We start from the raw sequence: 18,782 nt of genomic DNA on the forward strand, positions 1-18,782 counted from the left end.
GCCTCTGGACGCCGGTCTATCGTCTATTATATCTTGAAGTCCTTGTATGTCCACTTCTCCGTGTACTTGCCCTTTGCCTGCTTGTGGAACGGAATATGTCTCCTGCTCTCAACCTTTCCGCGCACCAGCATGCTTCGGTACCTGTCTCGGAGCATGTTACCTTCGGGCTTCAATCGTCGCAGCGAGTCTTGCAGCTCATCCGGAAGAACCAGCTCAAGATCTCGCTCGGGAAGCTTGTACTTGCCGAGCTGCTTGCGCCGCAACTTCTCCTGACGAAGCTCGTCGATAGGGTCGGCTGGATCTTCATTAAGTGCAGCGAGGGCCTTGTTTCGATCCTTTTCTTCGATCTCCTCGGCAATTTCCCTGATGCGCTGCTCTTGGCGTCGCTGGGCCTTGATAGCAGCCTTTTCCTTTGCCAGGCGCTCTTCCTCCTTGCGACGCGCAATGCGATTGCGTTGAGTCTGTGTCTTTCTCTGCGGGCGCTTGACGGATGGCTTGCTGTCTTCGGCACCGCTCTGGAAACCTTCCCACTCGGAATCCTCCTCCCATTCTGAAAGGTTGGCACGAGCCTCGGCGGCCTCTGCCTCAGCTGCTGATCGGGCGGCAGCCTCTTGCTTCTCTCTCTCCAGTTCCTCTTGCGCCAGGCGCTGGCGCTCAGCCTCAAGAGCCTTTTCGCTCTCCTCTGCTAAGCGCTCCTCGTAGTCGGTGAACATAGGGTTGTAACTGTATCCTCCAGTGGGCTTGAGAACGGCAGGTATCTGCTTTCCGCTCTCGAGTAGGGATAGGGGCTCTTTCTTCATTGACTTGGGTACCTTGGGCTTAATCTGCTCTTCCACAAAGTTGTCGACATTCTTCTCCTTAGGCGCCGCAGGCATATCCCAGATATCGTAGGTAGCATCCTGTACTTGAACAGTGTTCTCGTGTTGGCCGTCGGCAACTCGCTTCAGTCGAGAGAGCTCCTTGTGGGACACCCAATCAGTTCGCTGGCGCTTCGTGGGGAGAATTCCATTGGTGGTCTTGTCACCTGGTCGCTTGCGCATAGAGACAGCGGGAACTGGCGACCGGGCATTGATGATATCGTCGGCCTTGAGACCCTTCTTGATGTGCTTGTTGAACTTCTTCTCAAGAGCAGCATCGCCCTTTATGTCGAGGGCGAAGAGTTGTTCCGACGGTCGCTCCTTGATGACACCACTGTTTACTTGTTAGCTAGGGGTTAAATGCGCGACAAGATAATTAATATCTTACCCTTGGATGATCTCCTTGTTCAGCTCTGCGAGACCCTCCTGCACGTCGGTAACATCGACATTCTTCCTCCACGCTTTTTTGCCTTTTCTTGACTTTTGGCTGTGCTGCTGAGGAGCAGCTCCGTTGCCAGCATTCTTTGATTCTAATACAGGCATTTTTGCGATTCCTTTCCTAGAAAGGATATTTTTGTATTGTCGATAATGAAGAACGAAAAGGCTGCTTGTCGATAGAAGTGGTGGGGGACCGATTTCTTAATTTTTTAGTGGAGCCGAAAGTCTCGACTCGCCATATCCATAGAAAATACGGAGACGGTATAAGTTACGCTTGACTTGTTGGGGACACCGTCAAGTAAACGGAGACATATTCTTATCGGCACGTGCACCTTCCTTGAACTTGTTCAGGGTGGCCTCCATCTCATACGCTCCTGCCGAATCTAGGATCTAGACGCTCCTTTCTCCAGATTCCAACTTGTAATTAGCCTTTATCCCTATACAATCAAGTTGCCACTCTCGAGGTTGCACCATTCTTTGATCTTTCTTTGCGTCGCCAAGGCCAGGATCATCTCCTCAGCATCGTATTCTCCGACGACCTATATCTCTTAGCTTTGACAGCTGTCACATACACCGTCCCTGCAAAATACACCGAACAAGACCACACAACCGCAAACATGGCGCAGGCTGGTGGCTCATACAACAACCCCTTGAAGAAGTTCAAGTGTGTATACCAAGAATCATAGTCGTATACAATTACTAATGGCTTATACAGGTTGGTGTTTCTAGGAGAGCAGAGTGGTACGTCCATGACCGATGACGGACCTTCCCGTTCAAACGTCACTAACAACAATCCCAACAGTTGGCAAGACCTCTTTGATCACACGATTCATGTACGACTCTTTCGACAACATGTACCAAGCGACGATTGGCATTGATTTCCTCTCCAAGGTCAGCACCGTCACAGCCGAGCCTAGGCGCAAGAAAGACTAACATGCGGTGCACTTAGACCATGTACCTCGAGGACCGAACAGTGCGATTGCAGCTATGGGATACCGCTGGACAAGAACGATTCCGAAGTCTGATTCCATCCTACATCCGTGATTCAAGCGTGGCCGTTGTTGTCTATGATATCTCTAGTATGTCCCCCCAGGCTGACCCCACCACCTATTAACCCCCTCGCCTCCAATCATGGCTATGCATGAGTCGTGCTAACTGTTGGTCTCCTCCACAGACGCCAAGTCGTTCCAAAACACCAAGAAGTGGATTGATGATGTACGAGCCGAACGAGGTAACGATGTTATTATTGTGTTGGTTGGCAACAAGACGGATTTGAACGACAAGCGAGAAGTCACTACACAGCAGGGCGAGGAAGAGGCCAAGAAGAACAACCTGATGTTTGTCGAGACAAGCGCAAAACTAGGTCACAACGTGAAGAACCTATTCAAGAGAATAGCTCAAGCCCTGCCTGGTATGGAGGGAAGCGACGCTGCTGCGCAAGCTTCAAACCAGAGTAAGTGCGCCACCTGCGACTTTTAGATGCAACTAACACATTGTCTTAGTGATCGACGTCAAGACGAACAACACGCAGCAATCACAAGAGGGATGCGCGTGCTAAATAGCACTGCACCGAACAGAACTGGAGTACAGGAGTATCTGGGAAAACGCAAGCCGTACTCGAATCGCGAAAGAGCCCTTGTTGTCGCGCATAAGACAGGATATCAAGCTTAGCGTGCAGATTTTAGTGCGGGAGCTTGTATAGTACAACCAGGACTACGAGCCTACGATCGTTATATAAGACACTTTAATGCCTTGGTTCGACTGGCTTTGAGGCTGGTCAATCATTTCGCTTCTAATACTATTGCTCGATATAAATCAGGGGTGACATTCCAAGATACTCGAATATGTGGCGATCCAAACGCCGTGGTGACAATGTATTTTTCTTTGGTTGGCCAAACACGGTACGTTTCTCAGAAAATGTTGTTTTATGTAAGGCAAACATTCTCCCGTTTCCTTTCAAGCGGCATTTTGTACCTGTACCTCACCATTGGCGAGACCGAAATAAGCCGCAATGGGCTTCTGCGCTTGCGACTCCTTGCCCAGCTTAACAGCCTCACTGCCATTGAAGCCATGGAACAAACCAATCTCAACGATACCGGGTGTTCGGACCAATTCCTCGGCAAGAGCGTTAACCTCCCAGGCGCCATTCTTCCCACGATCCTCATTCTCCGAGTTGATATCCTTGGGAAGAAGCAAGGGAGAGAATGGGGCGTCAATAAGCCACATGCCGTTGTCTGTTACACATTCGCCAGCTTTGGCAGGGAGACCTGAACGGATGACAGGTTTGGGTGAGCCCATGGCTCGAAGGCGGACCAGAACATCAGGTGCGGACATAGGAAGAACCTCGATAGGAATGGTCTTCCAGGTGGTACACAGTCTGGGAGATTGCTTTCGGTAATCTGCTGTGCGTCAGTGACTTGTTCTAAATTTATTATAAACAATAATAATTGGTGCATACCAGCTACAGCGATAAACTTTTTAGCAGCAATTGCAACCAATTTCTCCTGGAACAAACAAGCACCACCGCCCTTGATAAGATTGAGGTCCTCATCAACCTCGTCGGCACCGTCAAAGGCAACATCAAGAGGAACAGGAAGCCCATCCACCATGGGCCTCTCGTCCAAGTTTACAAGATTCAAACCAGCAGCACGGATAAGACCCTTTGACTGACTTCCAGTAGGAATAAAAGTTATTCCCTTGTAGAATTCGGGTCCCTTGCTGACAATAGCGTCCACAACATAGACGACGGTGCTACCAGAGCCAATTCCGACAAACTTGTAAGAGGCATCGAGGTGATCATCGACTGCTTGGTAGGCGGCCAACTTCTTGGCCGACTCAACTAGATTTGCTGATGAAGACATTGCTCTTGAACTGGACCCTATGCAGAGGCTGAGACCTTGGCTTTGCTTATAGCTGTGTATGCGGGTTGGCGGGATGTGCAGGACCCCGCGATGCAAATGACGAGGTGTGGTGGGGAGAATTTGAGATGCAGTATAGGGTAGTTTGGTTGAGATGTTTCTAACACCAAAGAGAGACTGGGAAGAAGAGAAGCCCGACGATGTATTGACCGGGGATACTCGTTTTATAGTGCTGTATTTTCTGGGAGAAGATGTAGGGGGAAAGAAAGCGATCTCAACCAGAACCGTCGACTTTCTGGTGGAGAGATGTGTAAGCCACTTCATGGGAAAAGCGAATGGACCCTTTCGCCAAGGGCAGGCCATAAATAAAGTTGGAAGAAAGCGCGGCAAAATAGAAAGTCAGGGTACTGTCAAAATACGAATGGGCAGGCCTAAAAGAATCACATGTGAGTTAAGTGACTGCTTTCAGCCAATTCAACTCAAGTCAGATCAGAAAGAGAATCAAGTGCGACAATTTATTACTATTAGCGGGCCAACGAAACGGGTTTCGGAGAGCGTCGACACACCCTGCAGGTTTTCTTTGCATACAGGAGCATGTCACTAAAAACAAGCACAACCAGAACCATCATTGATTTGGTGCAGACTCGGAGGCGCATTTTGGGGTTGCATTGAGTGACGTGATGGCTGCTGTCAACGCCCAGAGCTCCAAGATGAAGCAAGCATGAATAAGCATCATGATTGGCTGACAAGCTCTAACATCAGCATGACTTTTCTCGACTGAACCACGTGATTTAAGATTACACCGGCAGTCTCGGGCGCAAAGTCTTGGATACAGACCCCTGGTTGCATCATATTCGTGCTTGTACTTTCGTCCTTCTCCTGCGCGTTTCTTTTTGAGCCTCATTATCGACCGATAAAGGGCAACGACATACCGATTCTCAAGGCTCAGGAACGAAATATATTCTTTATCAACAGAGCACCGCCATGTCTCGGCTTACTCGATCCCTCCGGCTACCCCGGCCCAAGGTAAGGAGCACGCGACTCAGACTCGATGTCGTATTACGCGGATGAGAAGATGGCCATGAAATGCTGACAGAAACCGTTTGTAGAGCCTCTTTGGTATCACCAGTCTCCAGACCGGCACAGAGCTTATTTCACTGGCTCTCGTTTTCAACAAGATTACCGGCGTTTACGGACTCCTCGCCATCCTTACTGGATATCAGTTATCTCTCCTCCAACTCTCGACTTACGTTTACTCCATCGCGGTCCTGGTAGGACTTGCCATCCTTACTCCTCATGTTCGACGACAAAGCCCCTTTGAATGCCTGGCCCTCGCATGGCTTTACATCATCGATACCGTTATCAATGCAGCATACACCGCAGCTTTCGGCCTAGACTGGTACTTCTCTACTCAGCTCAACGAGACAATCGAATCCAAGAAGACGGACCTGCCAAATTTTGTGGCTGAGGGTATGCAAGGTCTGCGAAAGGAGGCTGCCATGCATGGAAAGGTTGTTCCTCAGGAAACGGCTGCGAGCATGCTGCTGATTGTTGGCGCAACGTTGATCCGTGTGTACTTCAGCTTCGTCGTCATGGCGTATGCGAAGCAGGTGCTGCAGAAGTACATGCAATTAATGATCCTTGAGGGCCCCGGCGTTGATGACCAGGAGGGTCCCTTCGCTGAGGATCTCCCTGACGGTGAGGGCCGCCGGGGACGCCTTGGCCGTTTGATGGTTTCTTGTGGTCGGGCTTACTGGCTGGACAGCCGAGAGTCTGACGAATGGGCACCCAGCCTGGGAGGATCCAACAAACCAGCCGGCGCGGGTACGCTCTCGGGCGAGGTCTAGAAAGTCGTTTGACACGTGGGATCTGCCGCAGACTGTTGAACGAACCTAAAAGATACACACGGATACTTGGAACATGGACACTGACGGCCAGGCCGGTTGCTGCCTCTTTACATTTTTGTGATGCGAGTCACCACCGGTGGCTGATGCTCTGCGATTCATTTTCATGATAAAGGGACCAACATACGATAGACGGAGTTTTGATAGGGGGAAAGTTCATATACGGAAATCATCATGGAAACTTGTACAAAGTCCATGCCGGATACAAAACCGACAACTCGGCCGGCGCGGAGGAAATGCGGCATTTGCGGCGAAAACGCGGCATGTTGTGGATCTTCTGAACGGCGGCTGCGGATGGTGTGAGCGGATGAGCCGACAACAAGTTGGAAAGCGAAATTGCGTGATAGGACGATCCCGGTCTGAGTGCAAAAATGCGAGAACACATGATGGCATCGCGCCGTTGCACGTTGGGTTATCGTGGACCGTTCAAACGCAAGAATTGTTCTCTTGTTTACTCTCTTGTTTACTAAGGATTTGTGTCATAAATTGGCATCATTTGGGATAGGAAATTGGCATAATGATAATACCTGCCATTCAATGGCAGCTAATACCAGTAGATATTGAAATCGAATAATAGTATTGATCTTGATCTTGATAATGTTTATTGTGATATTGTGAAAGCTCTCATCTCGACAGTGATGGCAAGACATATTCTTTCCAACAGCCAATAACAGCCAACCAGTTAATCAATCAGTAAGCTCAATACTGTGTATTCAACATCGATTATTAGGCTCCTAGCCTCCGTGTTCGGACACTCCCGCGTACGGAGGAGGCGACAGGGGACCTTCCGAGCACTTGTTCTCTTTGTCTGTGCTTTGAAGTGAGTCTTATCTTTCCGATGGACCACCCTGATGATCGTGAAATGGAGTAGGCGGATTACCAATTGTACTATTCTGTATGGAAATGTCGAGATGGTAAACTCGTAGTAAAGAAATGTACGGACACCGGCCGGTAGTCGGAGGCATCCCTGTCAATTGTAAGCTGTCATTGAAAAAGAGGTCATGCAGTTTTTGAACAACCAGTTGCAACGCCAATATCTCTCATCATTTTGGTGATTCTTGCGCGGACCGTCGGTGGCCCAACAGTATTCCTCAGCAGGAACTCGGGGTGGGTCCTTCTCGATGCGTACCCCAGTACATATGTCCTGTCCAATGCCGGTGTTCGCGGGGTCAAGTTTATTGGTTGAACTTGTTACCTAAGGACAAACAAGCCAATTGGAGAAGATATCGAAGCAAATACAGAGTTCCTCATTCGTTATCGGTGGTCGCGGAGTAGTGCACAGGCCCCTGTTCCAGCGGAAGGCGCGACCCTGAGGACCAGAACGAGACAGTGAGCATGAGCCCCGCCGTCCGGGGCATAGCATCCCGCTAATCGATCACGCAATCGAGGGCGAGGATTCATACAAGCCAATCTGGTGGTCATTTGCGCTGTCTTTGGATGGAATTTGCTGCTTTTTTTCTTGTTAGCTACCTAATAATGGCGCGGGGAAAAAATCGGCGAGTGGGAAGAGAAAAAAAATAAGACGTGCGAATGAGCAAAGCGCAAGCCGAGGGACCGGACACCAGACCAGACCAGACGAGGGGCGTCTTCTAAGAGACTAAAGGCAAAAGGCAGGGCGTGTCTCGTCTCTACTCGCTCCAGTTTACAAACTTCTCTTCTTTCCTTTTGGACGTTGAGAGAAAGAGGGAAGAACCCTTTTTTCTAATATCCATCATATCCTTTACAAAAGGAAGAAAACTACTCAAGACCCCGGATCCCGCTTTGAGCGAGTCCTGTCATTGAGATTTCTTTCCTTTCTCTTCATCTCTCTTATACATCCTCCCCTCCTCCACCTAAGCAGCTTGTCTGCTCTGTCTACTATAGAACAGTCCAAGCTCGATCATAATACCCCCACGAGATAAAGACGAAGAAGGGAAGGGACACAATGGACGCTGCTACACAGCACCAGGTCAAGACTCCTGAGGAGGCTGGTGAGTTTCTTCCCATGTTGAATTTCCAGGATGCAGTACAATACCGGGATGCTGCATGAGTCGGAGATATAACCTGTCATTCTGTAAAGAGATCGATCTCAACCGGCGCAACGGCGAGACTACAGACCAGAATGAACAGGAATCTCAAACATTATTGAATTGAGTTTTGCGCAACGCTATCAGATCGCTAATCCTTTGTTCACAGTGGCTCGAATTGCCTACCTCTCCAGCGATGTCATTATCTCCGTCCAGCCTGCCATTGGCACCGATTCCGAGTTCTCCTCTCACCTGAACCGATACGCAGGTCGCAAGGATAGCAGCCTGGTCGCTCAGAGCGCTGATACCGTTCCTGAGGTGAGTTTGCTTTACAGCAATTTACCCCTCCCAAGAGCTCTCCGAAAAATCTCCGGCCTCTTTTGAGGGTTTTGTGTGAACCGGTGTCATGCAAGCCAGCCAATAAAGGCAACAGTATATGGAAGCAATGAATAGCTATATGCAGATTTATCAGTAGAGCAATTGGGTGGTTGAACAGCGGAACGAGCAGAACTAATCATGACTCTAGATCATTCCCGTTCGACACAACACCGATCCTCTTCTATCAGTGTACACTCCTACCCGAGCCGGCAAGCTTGTCTCAGTCACAACCACATCCACCATCCTCCTACCTTCTGTGTCACACCTATACAAGTTGGCAAATTACCCGGTTGTCCTGCACGTCTCTCTTCAGCCTCGAACATTCCCCGATTACTCTGTTATCACCGCCATCCGTAACTCGGGTTTCACATTCGTTCAGTCCGAGACCCTTCAGGAGGCACAGGATTTAGCTTTGACTGCTCACGCTCTTGCCATCCGAACTGGCAAGGGTGTTGTTCACTTCTTTGCTCCCTCCACATCAGCAAAGGATAAGCCTATTGGCGTCGAGGACGCTTCAGTCGTCCGCGACGTTCTCGATATCGAGAGTGTCCGCCGATACCAGGCTGGCTCCGCTCCCTCTTCACAGACTGGAATCTACGCCGATGATGGTCACATTGCCGTCTCTTCAGACCACGATACACCAGCTACAACTGGTGCCGCCAGTGGCAACCTTACTGTGCCTCCCAGTGCCAATGCCTCCAAGGCCCCCTCAGCCGGAACTTCAGTCAAGTCCAGCCAGGACAGCGAGTCTAGCACTCCTGTTGCGCCCTCATCGGTCGCCACAACAGTCGAGTCTGCCCCTCCTCAGGTCACTTCTGAGGACGTCTACAAGTCCGCTGGACGTATCTGGGCCCAGCTCAAGACATCTGTTGGCCGAGAGTACAGCGCTTTCGAGTACTCTGGCCCCCCTGATGCCGAGAACTGCCTTTTCATCTTCGGCTCTGATGCCGGTGCTTTCGCTCAAGCAATTGATGAGGCCAACTCACAGGAGATCTTCGCCAACACCGCCATACTTACCCCTCGCCTCTACCGACCTTGGCTCGGTTCTAGACTTGTTGAGGCCATTCCTCGATCAGTTAAGCGCATCGCCGTGTTGGAGCAGATCCACCGCAAGACTACCAAATGGGGTCCCCTCCTCATTGATGTCTTGACTTCCGTGAAGAGTGGTCCTGGTGGCGTTGAGGCTATTGTTGGCCACCAGCTTGGCTACATCGCCCCCGATGTTGTCGTCCAGGCCCTGCGTGGTGTTCTTCAAAACCTTACTGCTGAGAAGCCCATTCAAAACCTCGAGGTTGGAAAGAAGGAGGCTTGGAAGGAGCCCACTGGCTACGATCTCCAGGCTCCCCAGCTTGAGACTGCCTACACCAAGATTCTTGACCAGCTTTTCGGCCAGCGAGCCTACATTGCCAACGCTATCAAGTCTTCTACTACTGGTCTCTCATCCACTGTCTCTGCTAGCCCAGAGTTTGGATTCGGTTCTCTTTTGGCCCGCAAGCAGCGTCGTGGCCAGTTTGTTTCTCAGGTCAAGGATGCTGCTACCAACGGTAGCTTCACCACCGATGCCCCCAAGAGCTGGTTGGCACGATGGGCCATGAACGCCGATGATGCCTCCAAGTCGACTGAGATTGCCGACGATGTCATCGCTAGACTTGAGACTGACGGTTCTCCTCTGGCTGCCGAGCTCCTTTCTGCCAAGGGTCTTTTCCGAAAGGAGTCCCTTTGGTTGACTGGTTCTGATGCCTGGTCTTATGACTTGGGTAACTCTGGTGTTCACCACGTCCTTGCCTCGGGCGAGAACGTCAACATGCTCATCATCGACTCTACTCCTTACTCAGAGCGTGCTGCTGCTGATGCCAACCGCCGTAAGAAGGACATTGGTCTTTATGCTATGAACTTCGGCAACGTATACGTTGCCTCCACCGCTGTCTACAGCTCCTACACTCAGGTTCTCCAGGCTCTTCTTGAGGCTGACAAGTTTGAGGGTCCCTCTGTCGTCCTCGCCTACCTTCCCTACTTCGGCGAGACTGACTCCCCTCTCACTGTTCTTCAGGAGACTAAGAAGGCCGTCGATACCGGATACTGGCCTCTGTACCGATGGAACCCTGAGAACGAGAAGAAGGGTGAGCCCAACTTCTCTCTCGACTCCGAGCTTATCAAGCAGGAGCTCAAGAAGTTCCTTGCTCGCGACAACCAGCTCACTCAGCTGGCTGCCAAGGAGCCCAAGTTCGCTGCTGCTCTTGTCAAGGACTTTGGAAGCGAGGTCCGAGCCCAGCAGAAGAGAAAGGCCAAGGACGCCTACAACCAGCTCCTTGAGGGTCTTCTAGGCGCTCCTCTGACCATTCTATATGCTTCCGACAACGGAAACTCTACCACTTTGGCCAAGCGATTGGCCAGCCGCGGTCGCGCTCGTGGCCTGAAGACCACTGTCCTGGCCATGGAGGACTACCCTCTTGAGGATCTTCCTACTGAGGAGAACATTGTCTTCATCACTTCCACTGCTGGTCAGGGTGAGTTCCCCCAGAACGGTCTGCCTTTCTGGGATGCTATCAAGGACAACACCGATCTTGACCTCGCAGCCGTCAACTACTCCATCTTCGGTCTTGGTGATAGCCACTACTGGCCCCGAAAGGAGGACAAGATCTACTACAACAAGCCTGCCAAGGATCTTGACCGTGTCCTGACCAACCTGGGTGGTAAGCATCTGATCGACATTGGACTTGGTGACGATCAGGATCCCGACAGCTTCCAGACTGGTTACAAGGAGTGGGAGCCTAAGCTATGGACTGCTCTTGGCGTGGATAAGGTCGATGGCCTTCCTGATGAGCCCCCGCCAATCACCAACGAAGACATCAAGCTGGCTTCCAACTACCTCCGTGGTACTATTGTTGAGGGTCTTAACGATCCCTCTACTCTCGCTATCTCGGCCGCCGACCAGCAGCTTACCAAGTTTCACGGAACATACATGCAAGATGATCGTGATATCCGAGATGAGCGAAAGGCTCAGGGTCTCGAGCCCGCCTACTCTTTCATGATTCGATGCCGTCTGCCTGGTGGTATCTCGACTCCTCAGCAGTGGGTCCAGATGGACGACATTGCCAACGAGCTTGGTAACGAGACCATGAAGCTCACCACCCGACAAACCTTCCAGTTCCACGGTGTTGTCAAGAGCAAGCTCAAGCCCGCCATGCAGGCCATCAACCGCGCTCTCATGACCACTATTGCTGCTTGTGGTGACGTGAACCGTAACGTCATGTGCAGTTCGCTCCCTACTCAGTCCAAGTACCACCGTCAGGTTTTCGCCTGCTCTCAACTTATCAGCGATCATCTCTTGCCCTCAACCAGTGCCTACCATGAGATCTGGTTGACTGACGACGACAACAAGAAGACTCAAGTCGCTGGTGATGCCGTCCAGGACTTCGAGCCCCTCTACGGTCCTACCTACCTGCCCCGAAAGTTCAAGATCACCATTGCCATTCCTCCCCACAACGATACTGATGTGTATGCTCACGATATTGGTCTGATCGCCATCAAGGGTGAGGATGGTAACCTTGCTGGTTTCAACGTCCTTGCCGGTGGTGGTATGGGTGCTACTCACAACAACAAGAAGACATACCCTCAGACTGGTCGCATGTTCGGCTTCTGTAAGACTGAGGATATCCACACCGTCTGTGAGAAGATCATGCTCGTCCAGCGTGACAACGGTGATCGCAAGAACCGAAAGCACGCCCGTCTCAAGTACACCATCGACGACATGACCGTGCCTGTCTTCCGCAGCAAGGTTGAGGAGCTCTGGGGCAAGAAGTTCGAGAACGAGAAGCCTTTCGAGTTCAAGAGCAACGTCGATACCTTTGGCTGGCAGAAGGATGAGAACGGCCTTAACCACTTCACTTTCTTCATCGAGAACGGCCGTATCGAGGATACCCCCGAGTTCCAGATGAAGACTGGTCTGCGTGAAATTGCCAAGTCCCTCAAGGGTGAGTCTGAGTTCCGTCTCACCGGTAACCAGCATCTCATCCTCAGCAACGTCGCCGACGAGGACCTCGCCGATGCCAAGGAGCTCATGAAGAAGTACAAGCTGGACAACGTTCAGTTCTCTGCCCTCCGTCTCAGCTCTTCTGCTTGTGTTGCTTTCCCCACTTGTGGTCTTGCCATGGCCGAGTCCGAGCGATACCTGCCTGTCCTCATTTCCAAGCTTGAGGGCTGCCTCGAGGAGAACGGTCTTCGCCAGGACTCCATCGTCATGCGTATGACTGGTTGCCCCAACGGTTGTGCTCGTCCTTGGTTGGCCGAGGTTGCTTTCGTCGGTAAGGCGTACGGTGCTTACAACATGTACCTGGGTGGTGGCTACCACGGCCAGCGCCTCAACAAGCTATATCGCCAGAGCATCAAGGAGGATGAGATCCTCGACATCATGAAGCCTCTCCTCAAGCGATACGCTCTCGAGCGAAATGAGGGTGAGCGCTTCGGTGACTTCTGCGTCCGCTCTGGTGTCATTGTTGCCACCACCGACGGCCAGAACTTCCACGACAACGTAAGTCAACTTGAACATCATCCGCTATAAAACACGAAAGCTAACTCTCAAATCCAGGTTGCCGATGAAGAAGAGGATGATGAATAAATCATGACATAAAAGACTCGACGAAAATTATGGTTATAGCATGGAACTGGAACGGAAAAAAGAAGAATGAAGGATCAATGTTGGGATGAACACTGATATCATTGCTTTGTTGTTTTTTGTTTTTATTTTGCATAGCTTGATGTTGTATTAACTTGGCCGGCGCAAACTGATAGGAACGCTTTTTATTCCATGTAGAAATACTCGCATTGACTCAATAGGCCTTTGCGTGAATCATCTAGATTGTCGAATTTCATAGAATTATCATTTCAACACTATATAAGAATCTTGTACACCTAAAACCATGCTTTGTCTTTGAAGACCTGTGATTATTCTAACATCGATCGTATTTTAACACTGGGTATACACATTCCTCTCACTATTTACATAAGTCTCATCTGCAGAAGACAGTTTCTTTCATATCCATTAAACAGAGCCTCCCATTCAAAACATTCGTTTCCTTAACAGTCATATCCGGTATCATATCCTTTCTCTCAAAAACTCATCTGCTATGTCGTTATACTCCCAGCCAAAACAGTTGGAACTGGTTCGTCGTTTCCCGTGCAGGTAAAATGTCAATACGCCAAATTACGCCAATGCAGATGCCCATTTTTCTAAGTGCATAATAAGAAAGCACAACGCAAATAGTCAAACACGATGCGGACATCAACTGCGTAGGTTGCTTGACACACTGCTCATCTTGTCGCTGACTCTCTCCTTCACGCCGCCCAACCATCGAGGGGCCTTGAGAGTCAAACGCACTCTGCCTTCGATAATCATATTGATGACATTAAGGATGGCGAAGGTGGTGGAGCCAACAGCACGGAAAACGGCAAGGGCGGCGACTGACCAGAGAAGGAAGCGCAAATAGTAGTTGTCGCCAATGCCTCTGGCACTGTAGATTTCAGACACAGCCATGCCAAGGATACCGTTGCCGATCATCCAAGTGAGAACCAGGTAGGTTCGGACACTCTTGTAGTAATCTTCCTGCAGCTGAGAATCGCTTGGGGGAGACTCAAGGACCTCGAGACGATCGCGAAGGTTACGTAGAGCCTCATCGTATCCACTGTCGATATCGAGCTGCTCGCTGGGCATTTCCAGCTCGACAGTCTCACCCTTACCCACAGCACCACCGAGATCAGTCTTCATAACGTTGTCACCCTTGGTACCCCAGGTAACATCGTGAGTGTTGCAGAAGGCGTAGACTTGCAGGGTGCAAATGTAACTAGGAAGAAGGATAAAGTACTGCGCCGAAGATGTGAACATGTGCCATGGATCCAGATACATGATTGACATGATGAAATACATGCCGATCGTCGACAAGATGGATACAATCATGTTGGTAAAGACGTTGTCGCCCATCTTGATGTCGTCGTCTTTCGAAGTGAGTTGGCGAATGATGATGTAGAACGTTGCAAACGTCGTGTACATCATGATAATACTATAAATAATCATACTGGCAAGGTACAGCTTCCTGGAACCTTGAGGTCGATTACCGAGCGACAGGATGAATTGCGTTGATATGAGGAGCACACATGAGTACCGCAGGATGTGAAAGATGACAGTAGCAATATTGTGTCCAAAGGGATCGATCTTGGGATCTGTCAAACCACCTGCGACGAAGTAGAAAGTGAGATAAAAGTTGGCCAGGGAGAAAAAGGTGAACATGAGCTGGATGAACTGGTACAGGAACTCCATGTGCAAGAGGATCTTGCGAGCAAAAGTATGATCCGTGAACCAAATCTGCTTGAAGTGGACGAGGGAGTAAACAGCAGCGAAGAAGGCACCGTTGAGCCATCGACGTCGCTGAGAGATGAACTCGGGAACAGTATCTGATTTGCGTTAGCTGTGAAGTTGAGGTTGGCTTATATGGAGTGTTTCTTACCAGGCACATCAGTTTCACCAGTACATCCCTTGACGTATTTGAGAACCCATCTTTCGTTACGTTTGGCTACCAACTCCCAACAGAGGATACGATCTTCAGCGAGATACATGTTGGCAGTGAAGACATCGGCATGTTGTCCATGCAGAGTCTCACCCTTGAAGTATTGGCTGAGAGGACCGTGGCCAGTCTCGTCATTCTGAAGCGCGTGGTATCGGTAGGCACTCAGAGCACCAGGCAAGACTGTAATGTAGCCAAAGACAGACTCCAGGGGCTTGTCAAGAATATTGGACATTTTGTACTCAAAGTTTTGAGACGCAACGAGAGGGTTGAGTAGGTTAGCGCCGAATTTGCCCTTCATGGCTTTAATCTCTCCACAAGCGCCAGCGACGTTGGAGTCGGTATCGAAAGCCTTCCACAAATGGTACAGCGATGTGCCACTGGGACGGGTACCAACATCTAGCAAGATACAGACGTTGGGATTGAGAGCCTGGCCGAATGCGTTGAAGAACCAACGGTGCGAGTTGAGCTTACGCTGGTTTTTTTCCTTGAGACAGAAAATCATCTGGCAGGGAACAATGCCCTTCTCAGCACCCTTGAATTTGAGATCGGAGTCGAGAGAGACCTGAGTTGTGTATTCGTAAACGTGAGCCTGCACAGCACGGTTGTTGACGAAGTTCTTTGCGATGCCGTGTTGGTAGACACCCATAGCAGCAAGGGCATCCAGGGTACGAGGGTGAATCTTTTCACGACCGTCTGAAACAATGCAAACGACAATCTTCTGCCACCCAGTCTCACCCCAAGTACGGGAGCGCGTGCGAGAACAGAAATGTGAGATGTTCTTCATAACGGCGTGCATGGTTCGAGTGAAGCCGATCTCATCTTCGTTATACATGGTGACACATATAAACAGCTCAGTCTCTCTGATTGTCTTACCAAAGGTTTGTCGCAGTGTGTAGCCTCTTTCAACAAAGTCGTCAGGGTCACATGTGACAGCGGTATAACGCATGTGGGTGAACTCAACTTCACCACGTCGAGGTAAGAAACTGTACAGAATTGTCGGGATCTTACATTCCAGCACAAGTTCACCGTTGATGAGCTGAACCTCTTTCCTTGCCATTTGAGGAGCACGAACACCTCTTCTTTCTTGGGCGCCAGTGGGGGCAGGACCATAGTGCTCAAACTTGTCGTAGTCATCGGGGTCGCCTTCGTTTAGTGTGTCTTGGGACTCTGCAGACATGTAAGAGCTGCGGTCAACTGGATGAGGCCGGGCGTCGCTCAGGTCAGATTCGGGGCCGAAAACATCGTCGTCCATAGGATCGTGCAAGGGAATAGAGACAGTCGCATCATCTGCGAATGGTGGAACGGCTTGTCTTGAGCTGTGGAAAAGAGGCGCAGGGGGGAGAGGTCGTCGTGGACTGCCGCCGTATCTCGATGAGGGTGTTCCAGGTCTGGGGCTTCCGTTCAAATCGGAGGGCTCATACATGTCGTTGTTTGGGGGAGGTCTCGAGAGATCGGATCTGGTGAAGTCAGACATACGGGACGATGGCGTCCATGGTCGCTGGGGAGAGCCATATTCTCGTGAATCATAGGACATGTAAGAACCTCCGCCTGGGGGACCCAACGATGGGGCATCGTCGAAGATGGAACCGGACCTTGATGAGCGGACGCTGGGTTGATAGTTGAGATTTCGAGGACTTCGGATACTGGGAATTTGGTCATGTGAGTTTGTATTCTTTAAGCGACTGACTGGACGAGGAGGGACAGTTGGATTCGCCTCTAAGCCAAGGTGTTGATGTTCTTTGTGGACCCTACGTCGCTCGCTAATCCCCTCGGGAATCTCTGGTAGATCCGTAGGTAGATCTGCAAAGGCGACGTGGATGCTAGTTCTGTTCCTATTCTGCAACTTTGCAGCTGGACCGCCATCAACTGGCCTGTTAGGCAACAGGGATTGGGATTCGGCCATGGAACGTGAGTATGAAGGAGGGTTGGGTGAAGATTGTTCTTGCTGATTTTGAACGTTCGCTTGAGTGTTATCTTGCTGACCAGGTTCAGGCTTGAAGGCCCGTTCTCCTGCTTCTGAAGACATGTCGAGATCTGCTTGTGAAGCAAACAATGGAAGAGGAAACTCTACTGGAGGGTTGAGAGGAGGAGGAGAAGTTGATTTTGGGGGTGAAGGGGAGGTAGAAGGGGAGTTTGAAGAGGCAGGGTGTGTAGGAGGTGTCTGAATTGGAATAGGATTCTGGCTGGGTGATGAGGGTGGTACATACGTGTGAGGATGAGGGTCGTAGTGTTCCTCTGATGTCAACAGTCTCACAGCAGCGGGACTGTAACCTGTAGGCGTGTGGTGAAGGTCCTCGTCATCGTATGGCGGGAGGCTGTAGTCGGGTGGGCGCGACATATTCGGGTCCATTGTGTGTGTGAGGTTGGAATGCGGACACGGGTAGTTGCTTGCGACAAGTTGAACACGAGCCTGGTCGAACTATGGCAGAGTACAAAGCGAAGGATGCCTTGTATCTCTACGGCCACTGCCGCTGAGAAAGATCCGAACCGCGTACTGAGCAGCTGCGAACGTCGGGCAAAATCAATGTTGATGGCGTCTTATTTGGGCGGTAGTTGGAACTTTGATATCAACGAGGCGCAAAGTCAATGGTCGGTGTAGGTTTAGTGTGACCGCTCACGAGTTAAAGACAAAAGTCGCGAGTTTAGGAAACAAACAGAAACAAGAACGTTCCAAAGGAGGATACAATAAGAGAATGAATGTAAGATGTTCGGTTTAACTCCTTTTCTGAGACGTTGTCGTACAATAAATTCAACCAAGTCAGTCAGGTACGGAGTGAGCGGAGCTTTGATCTGGCAAGGCAAGTGCGAGTGCGGGTACAGGTATGGGTATGTACATAAATTTGGTGGGGGAAGCTTAGCTGGCCGACCCAAACAAATTACGTCGCTCTGTTGGCACAGCAACAAGGCCATCTCGGACATTTGTCTCTAACCACACCCGCATTGTTTCAGTGACTGGGAGATGGAGGGCAATCAATTAAGTTATGGATTTCTTGCATATCTTTAGTAAGTGGAGTTGTTCTTGTTATCGCAAAGATATATTCTGAACCGGCTCAGCTAAAACAGTCAACATCTCTATTGCTTTCATATAGCAGAACAAAGTAGAATAAAACAATAACAGCTTTCCACTTGCCAAGTCTAGTTACTGTCACACGTAGGATTTGTTAATAACCCAGCAACAGATACTCAGCCATCCATAACCTTGTACGGCGCTTACCATTTATTCTCAAGTGGATATTCAACGGTCTCGACCCCAGGTCTCTACATACATAAATATAAATAACAAGCAATCATAGACACACACGAACGTTGGTCCCGAGCTCACAAACCACTTTGTTCTCTTGAAAGGTTAACCAATTAACTCTACAGCGCCACAAACATTAACAATAACCAATTAACCAACTTTGTTTTCCGTCTTGACAAGGAACAGAACTGGGAGGGTTTCCAAGTGGGACACATGCTTGCTATACCCTGAAGCGAACCCATTTTAGCCACGAGGTCGGATCACGATTGAGAAATAACAACCGAGCGTGAACGGACCCGGCTATCGACTTGTCCCAACTTTAGTTTAAAGTGATCGCTTGACGTGCTTGCATTTAGTCGAGCAAGGGAACTTGATAGAGTGACTGCGGTGGAACATGGGACTTTAACCTTTGAACCGTTTAGACGTGTAAACAAAGTGTGTCAAGCTTCCTGGGGTCTGACAGACCACATGGAACAGCTAGAAATAGTTTGTTATTGTTTGCCTTCGTTCCAACTTCACCATTGCTACTATAATGCTGTC

The 18,782-nt window shown here is 50.1% G+C and overlaps 6 protein-coding genes across 6 annotated transcripts; 3 read left to right on the forward strand and 3 right to left on the reverse strand.

The window, feature by feature from the left end:
* Positions 1-26: 26 nt before the first annotated feature.
* Positions 27-1,400, reverse strand: FSST1_005355 (ribosome biogenesis protein Nop53/GLTSCR2; the record flags this gene model as incomplete). The annotated part of the gene is made up of 2 exons (XM_083231622.1): positions 27-1,191; positions 1,246-1,400. 2 exons carry the CDS (start codon positions 1,398-1,400, stop codon positions 27-29), a joined length of 1,320 nt encoding a protein of 439 aa, XP_083088785.1.
* Positions 1,401-1,912: 512 nt separating this feature from the next.
* On the forward strand, positions 1,913-2,853 carry FSST1_005356 (Rab family GTPase YPT6; the record flags this gene model as incomplete). Its single annotated transcript, XM_083231623.1, has 6 exons — positions 1,913-1,959; positions 2,011-2,036; positions 2,098-2,186; positions 2,245-2,374; positions 2,470-2,748; positions 2,798-2,853. The coding sequence occupies 6 exons, from the start codon at positions 1,913-1,915 to the stop codon at positions 2,851-2,853; spliced, it is 627 nt and encodes a 208-aa protein (XP_083088786.1).
* A 398-nt stretch (positions 2,854-3,251) lies between these two features.
* FSST1_005357 (ribose-5-phosphate isomerase RKI1) lies at positions 3,252-4,156 on the reverse strand (the record flags this gene model as incomplete). The annotated part of the gene is made up of 2 exons (XM_083231624.1): positions 3,252-3,694; positions 3,754-4,156. The coding sequence occupies 2 exons, from the start codon at positions 4,154-4,156 to the stop codon at positions 3,252-3,254; spliced, it is 846 nt and encodes a 281-aa protein (XP_083088787.1).
* Positions 4,157-5,137: 981 nt separating this feature from the next.
* On the forward strand, positions 5,138-6,000 carry FSST1_005358 (Inositolphosphorylceramide synthase subunit Kei1-domain-containing protein; the record flags this gene model as incomplete). Its single annotated transcript, XM_083231625.1, has 2 exons — positions 5,138-5,179; positions 5,263-6,000. The coding sequence occupies 2 exons, from the start codon at positions 5,138-5,140 to the stop codon at positions 5,998-6,000; spliced, it is 780 nt and encodes a 259-aa protein (XP_083088788.1).
* Positions 6,001-7,981: 1,981 nt separating this feature from the next.
* Positions 7,982-13,059, forward strand: FSST1_005359 (sulfite reductase (NADPH) subunit beta; the record flags this gene model as incomplete). The annotated part of the gene is made up of 4 exons (XM_083231626.1): positions 7,982-8,027; positions 8,233-8,381; positions 8,590-12,972; positions 13,030-13,059. The coding sequence occupies 4 exons, from the start codon at positions 7,982-7,984 to the stop codon at positions 13,057-13,059; spliced, it is 4,608 nt and encodes a 1,535-aa protein (XP_083088789.1).
* A 663-nt stretch (positions 13,060-13,722) lies between these two features.
* FSST1_005360 (chitin synthase class II) lies at positions 13,723-17,351 on the reverse strand (the record flags this gene model as incomplete). The annotated part of the gene is made up of 2 exons (XM_083231627.1): positions 13,723-14,888; positions 14,942-17,351. 2 exons carry the CDS (start codon positions 17,349-17,351, stop codon positions 13,723-13,725), a joined length of 3,576 nt encoding a protein of 1,191 aa, XP_083088790.1.
* Positions 17,352-18,782: the final 1,431 nt, after the last annotated feature.

The sequence above is a fragment of the Fusarium sambucinum genome, chromosome I (genome assembly GCF_050947815.1).
Source record: "Fusarium sambucinum isolate potato_lamoka chromosome I, whole genome shotgun sequence".
Classification (NCBI taxonomy): Eukaryota; Fungi; Ascomycota; class Sordariomycetes; order Hypocreales; family Nectriaceae; genus Fusarium; species Fusarium sambucinum.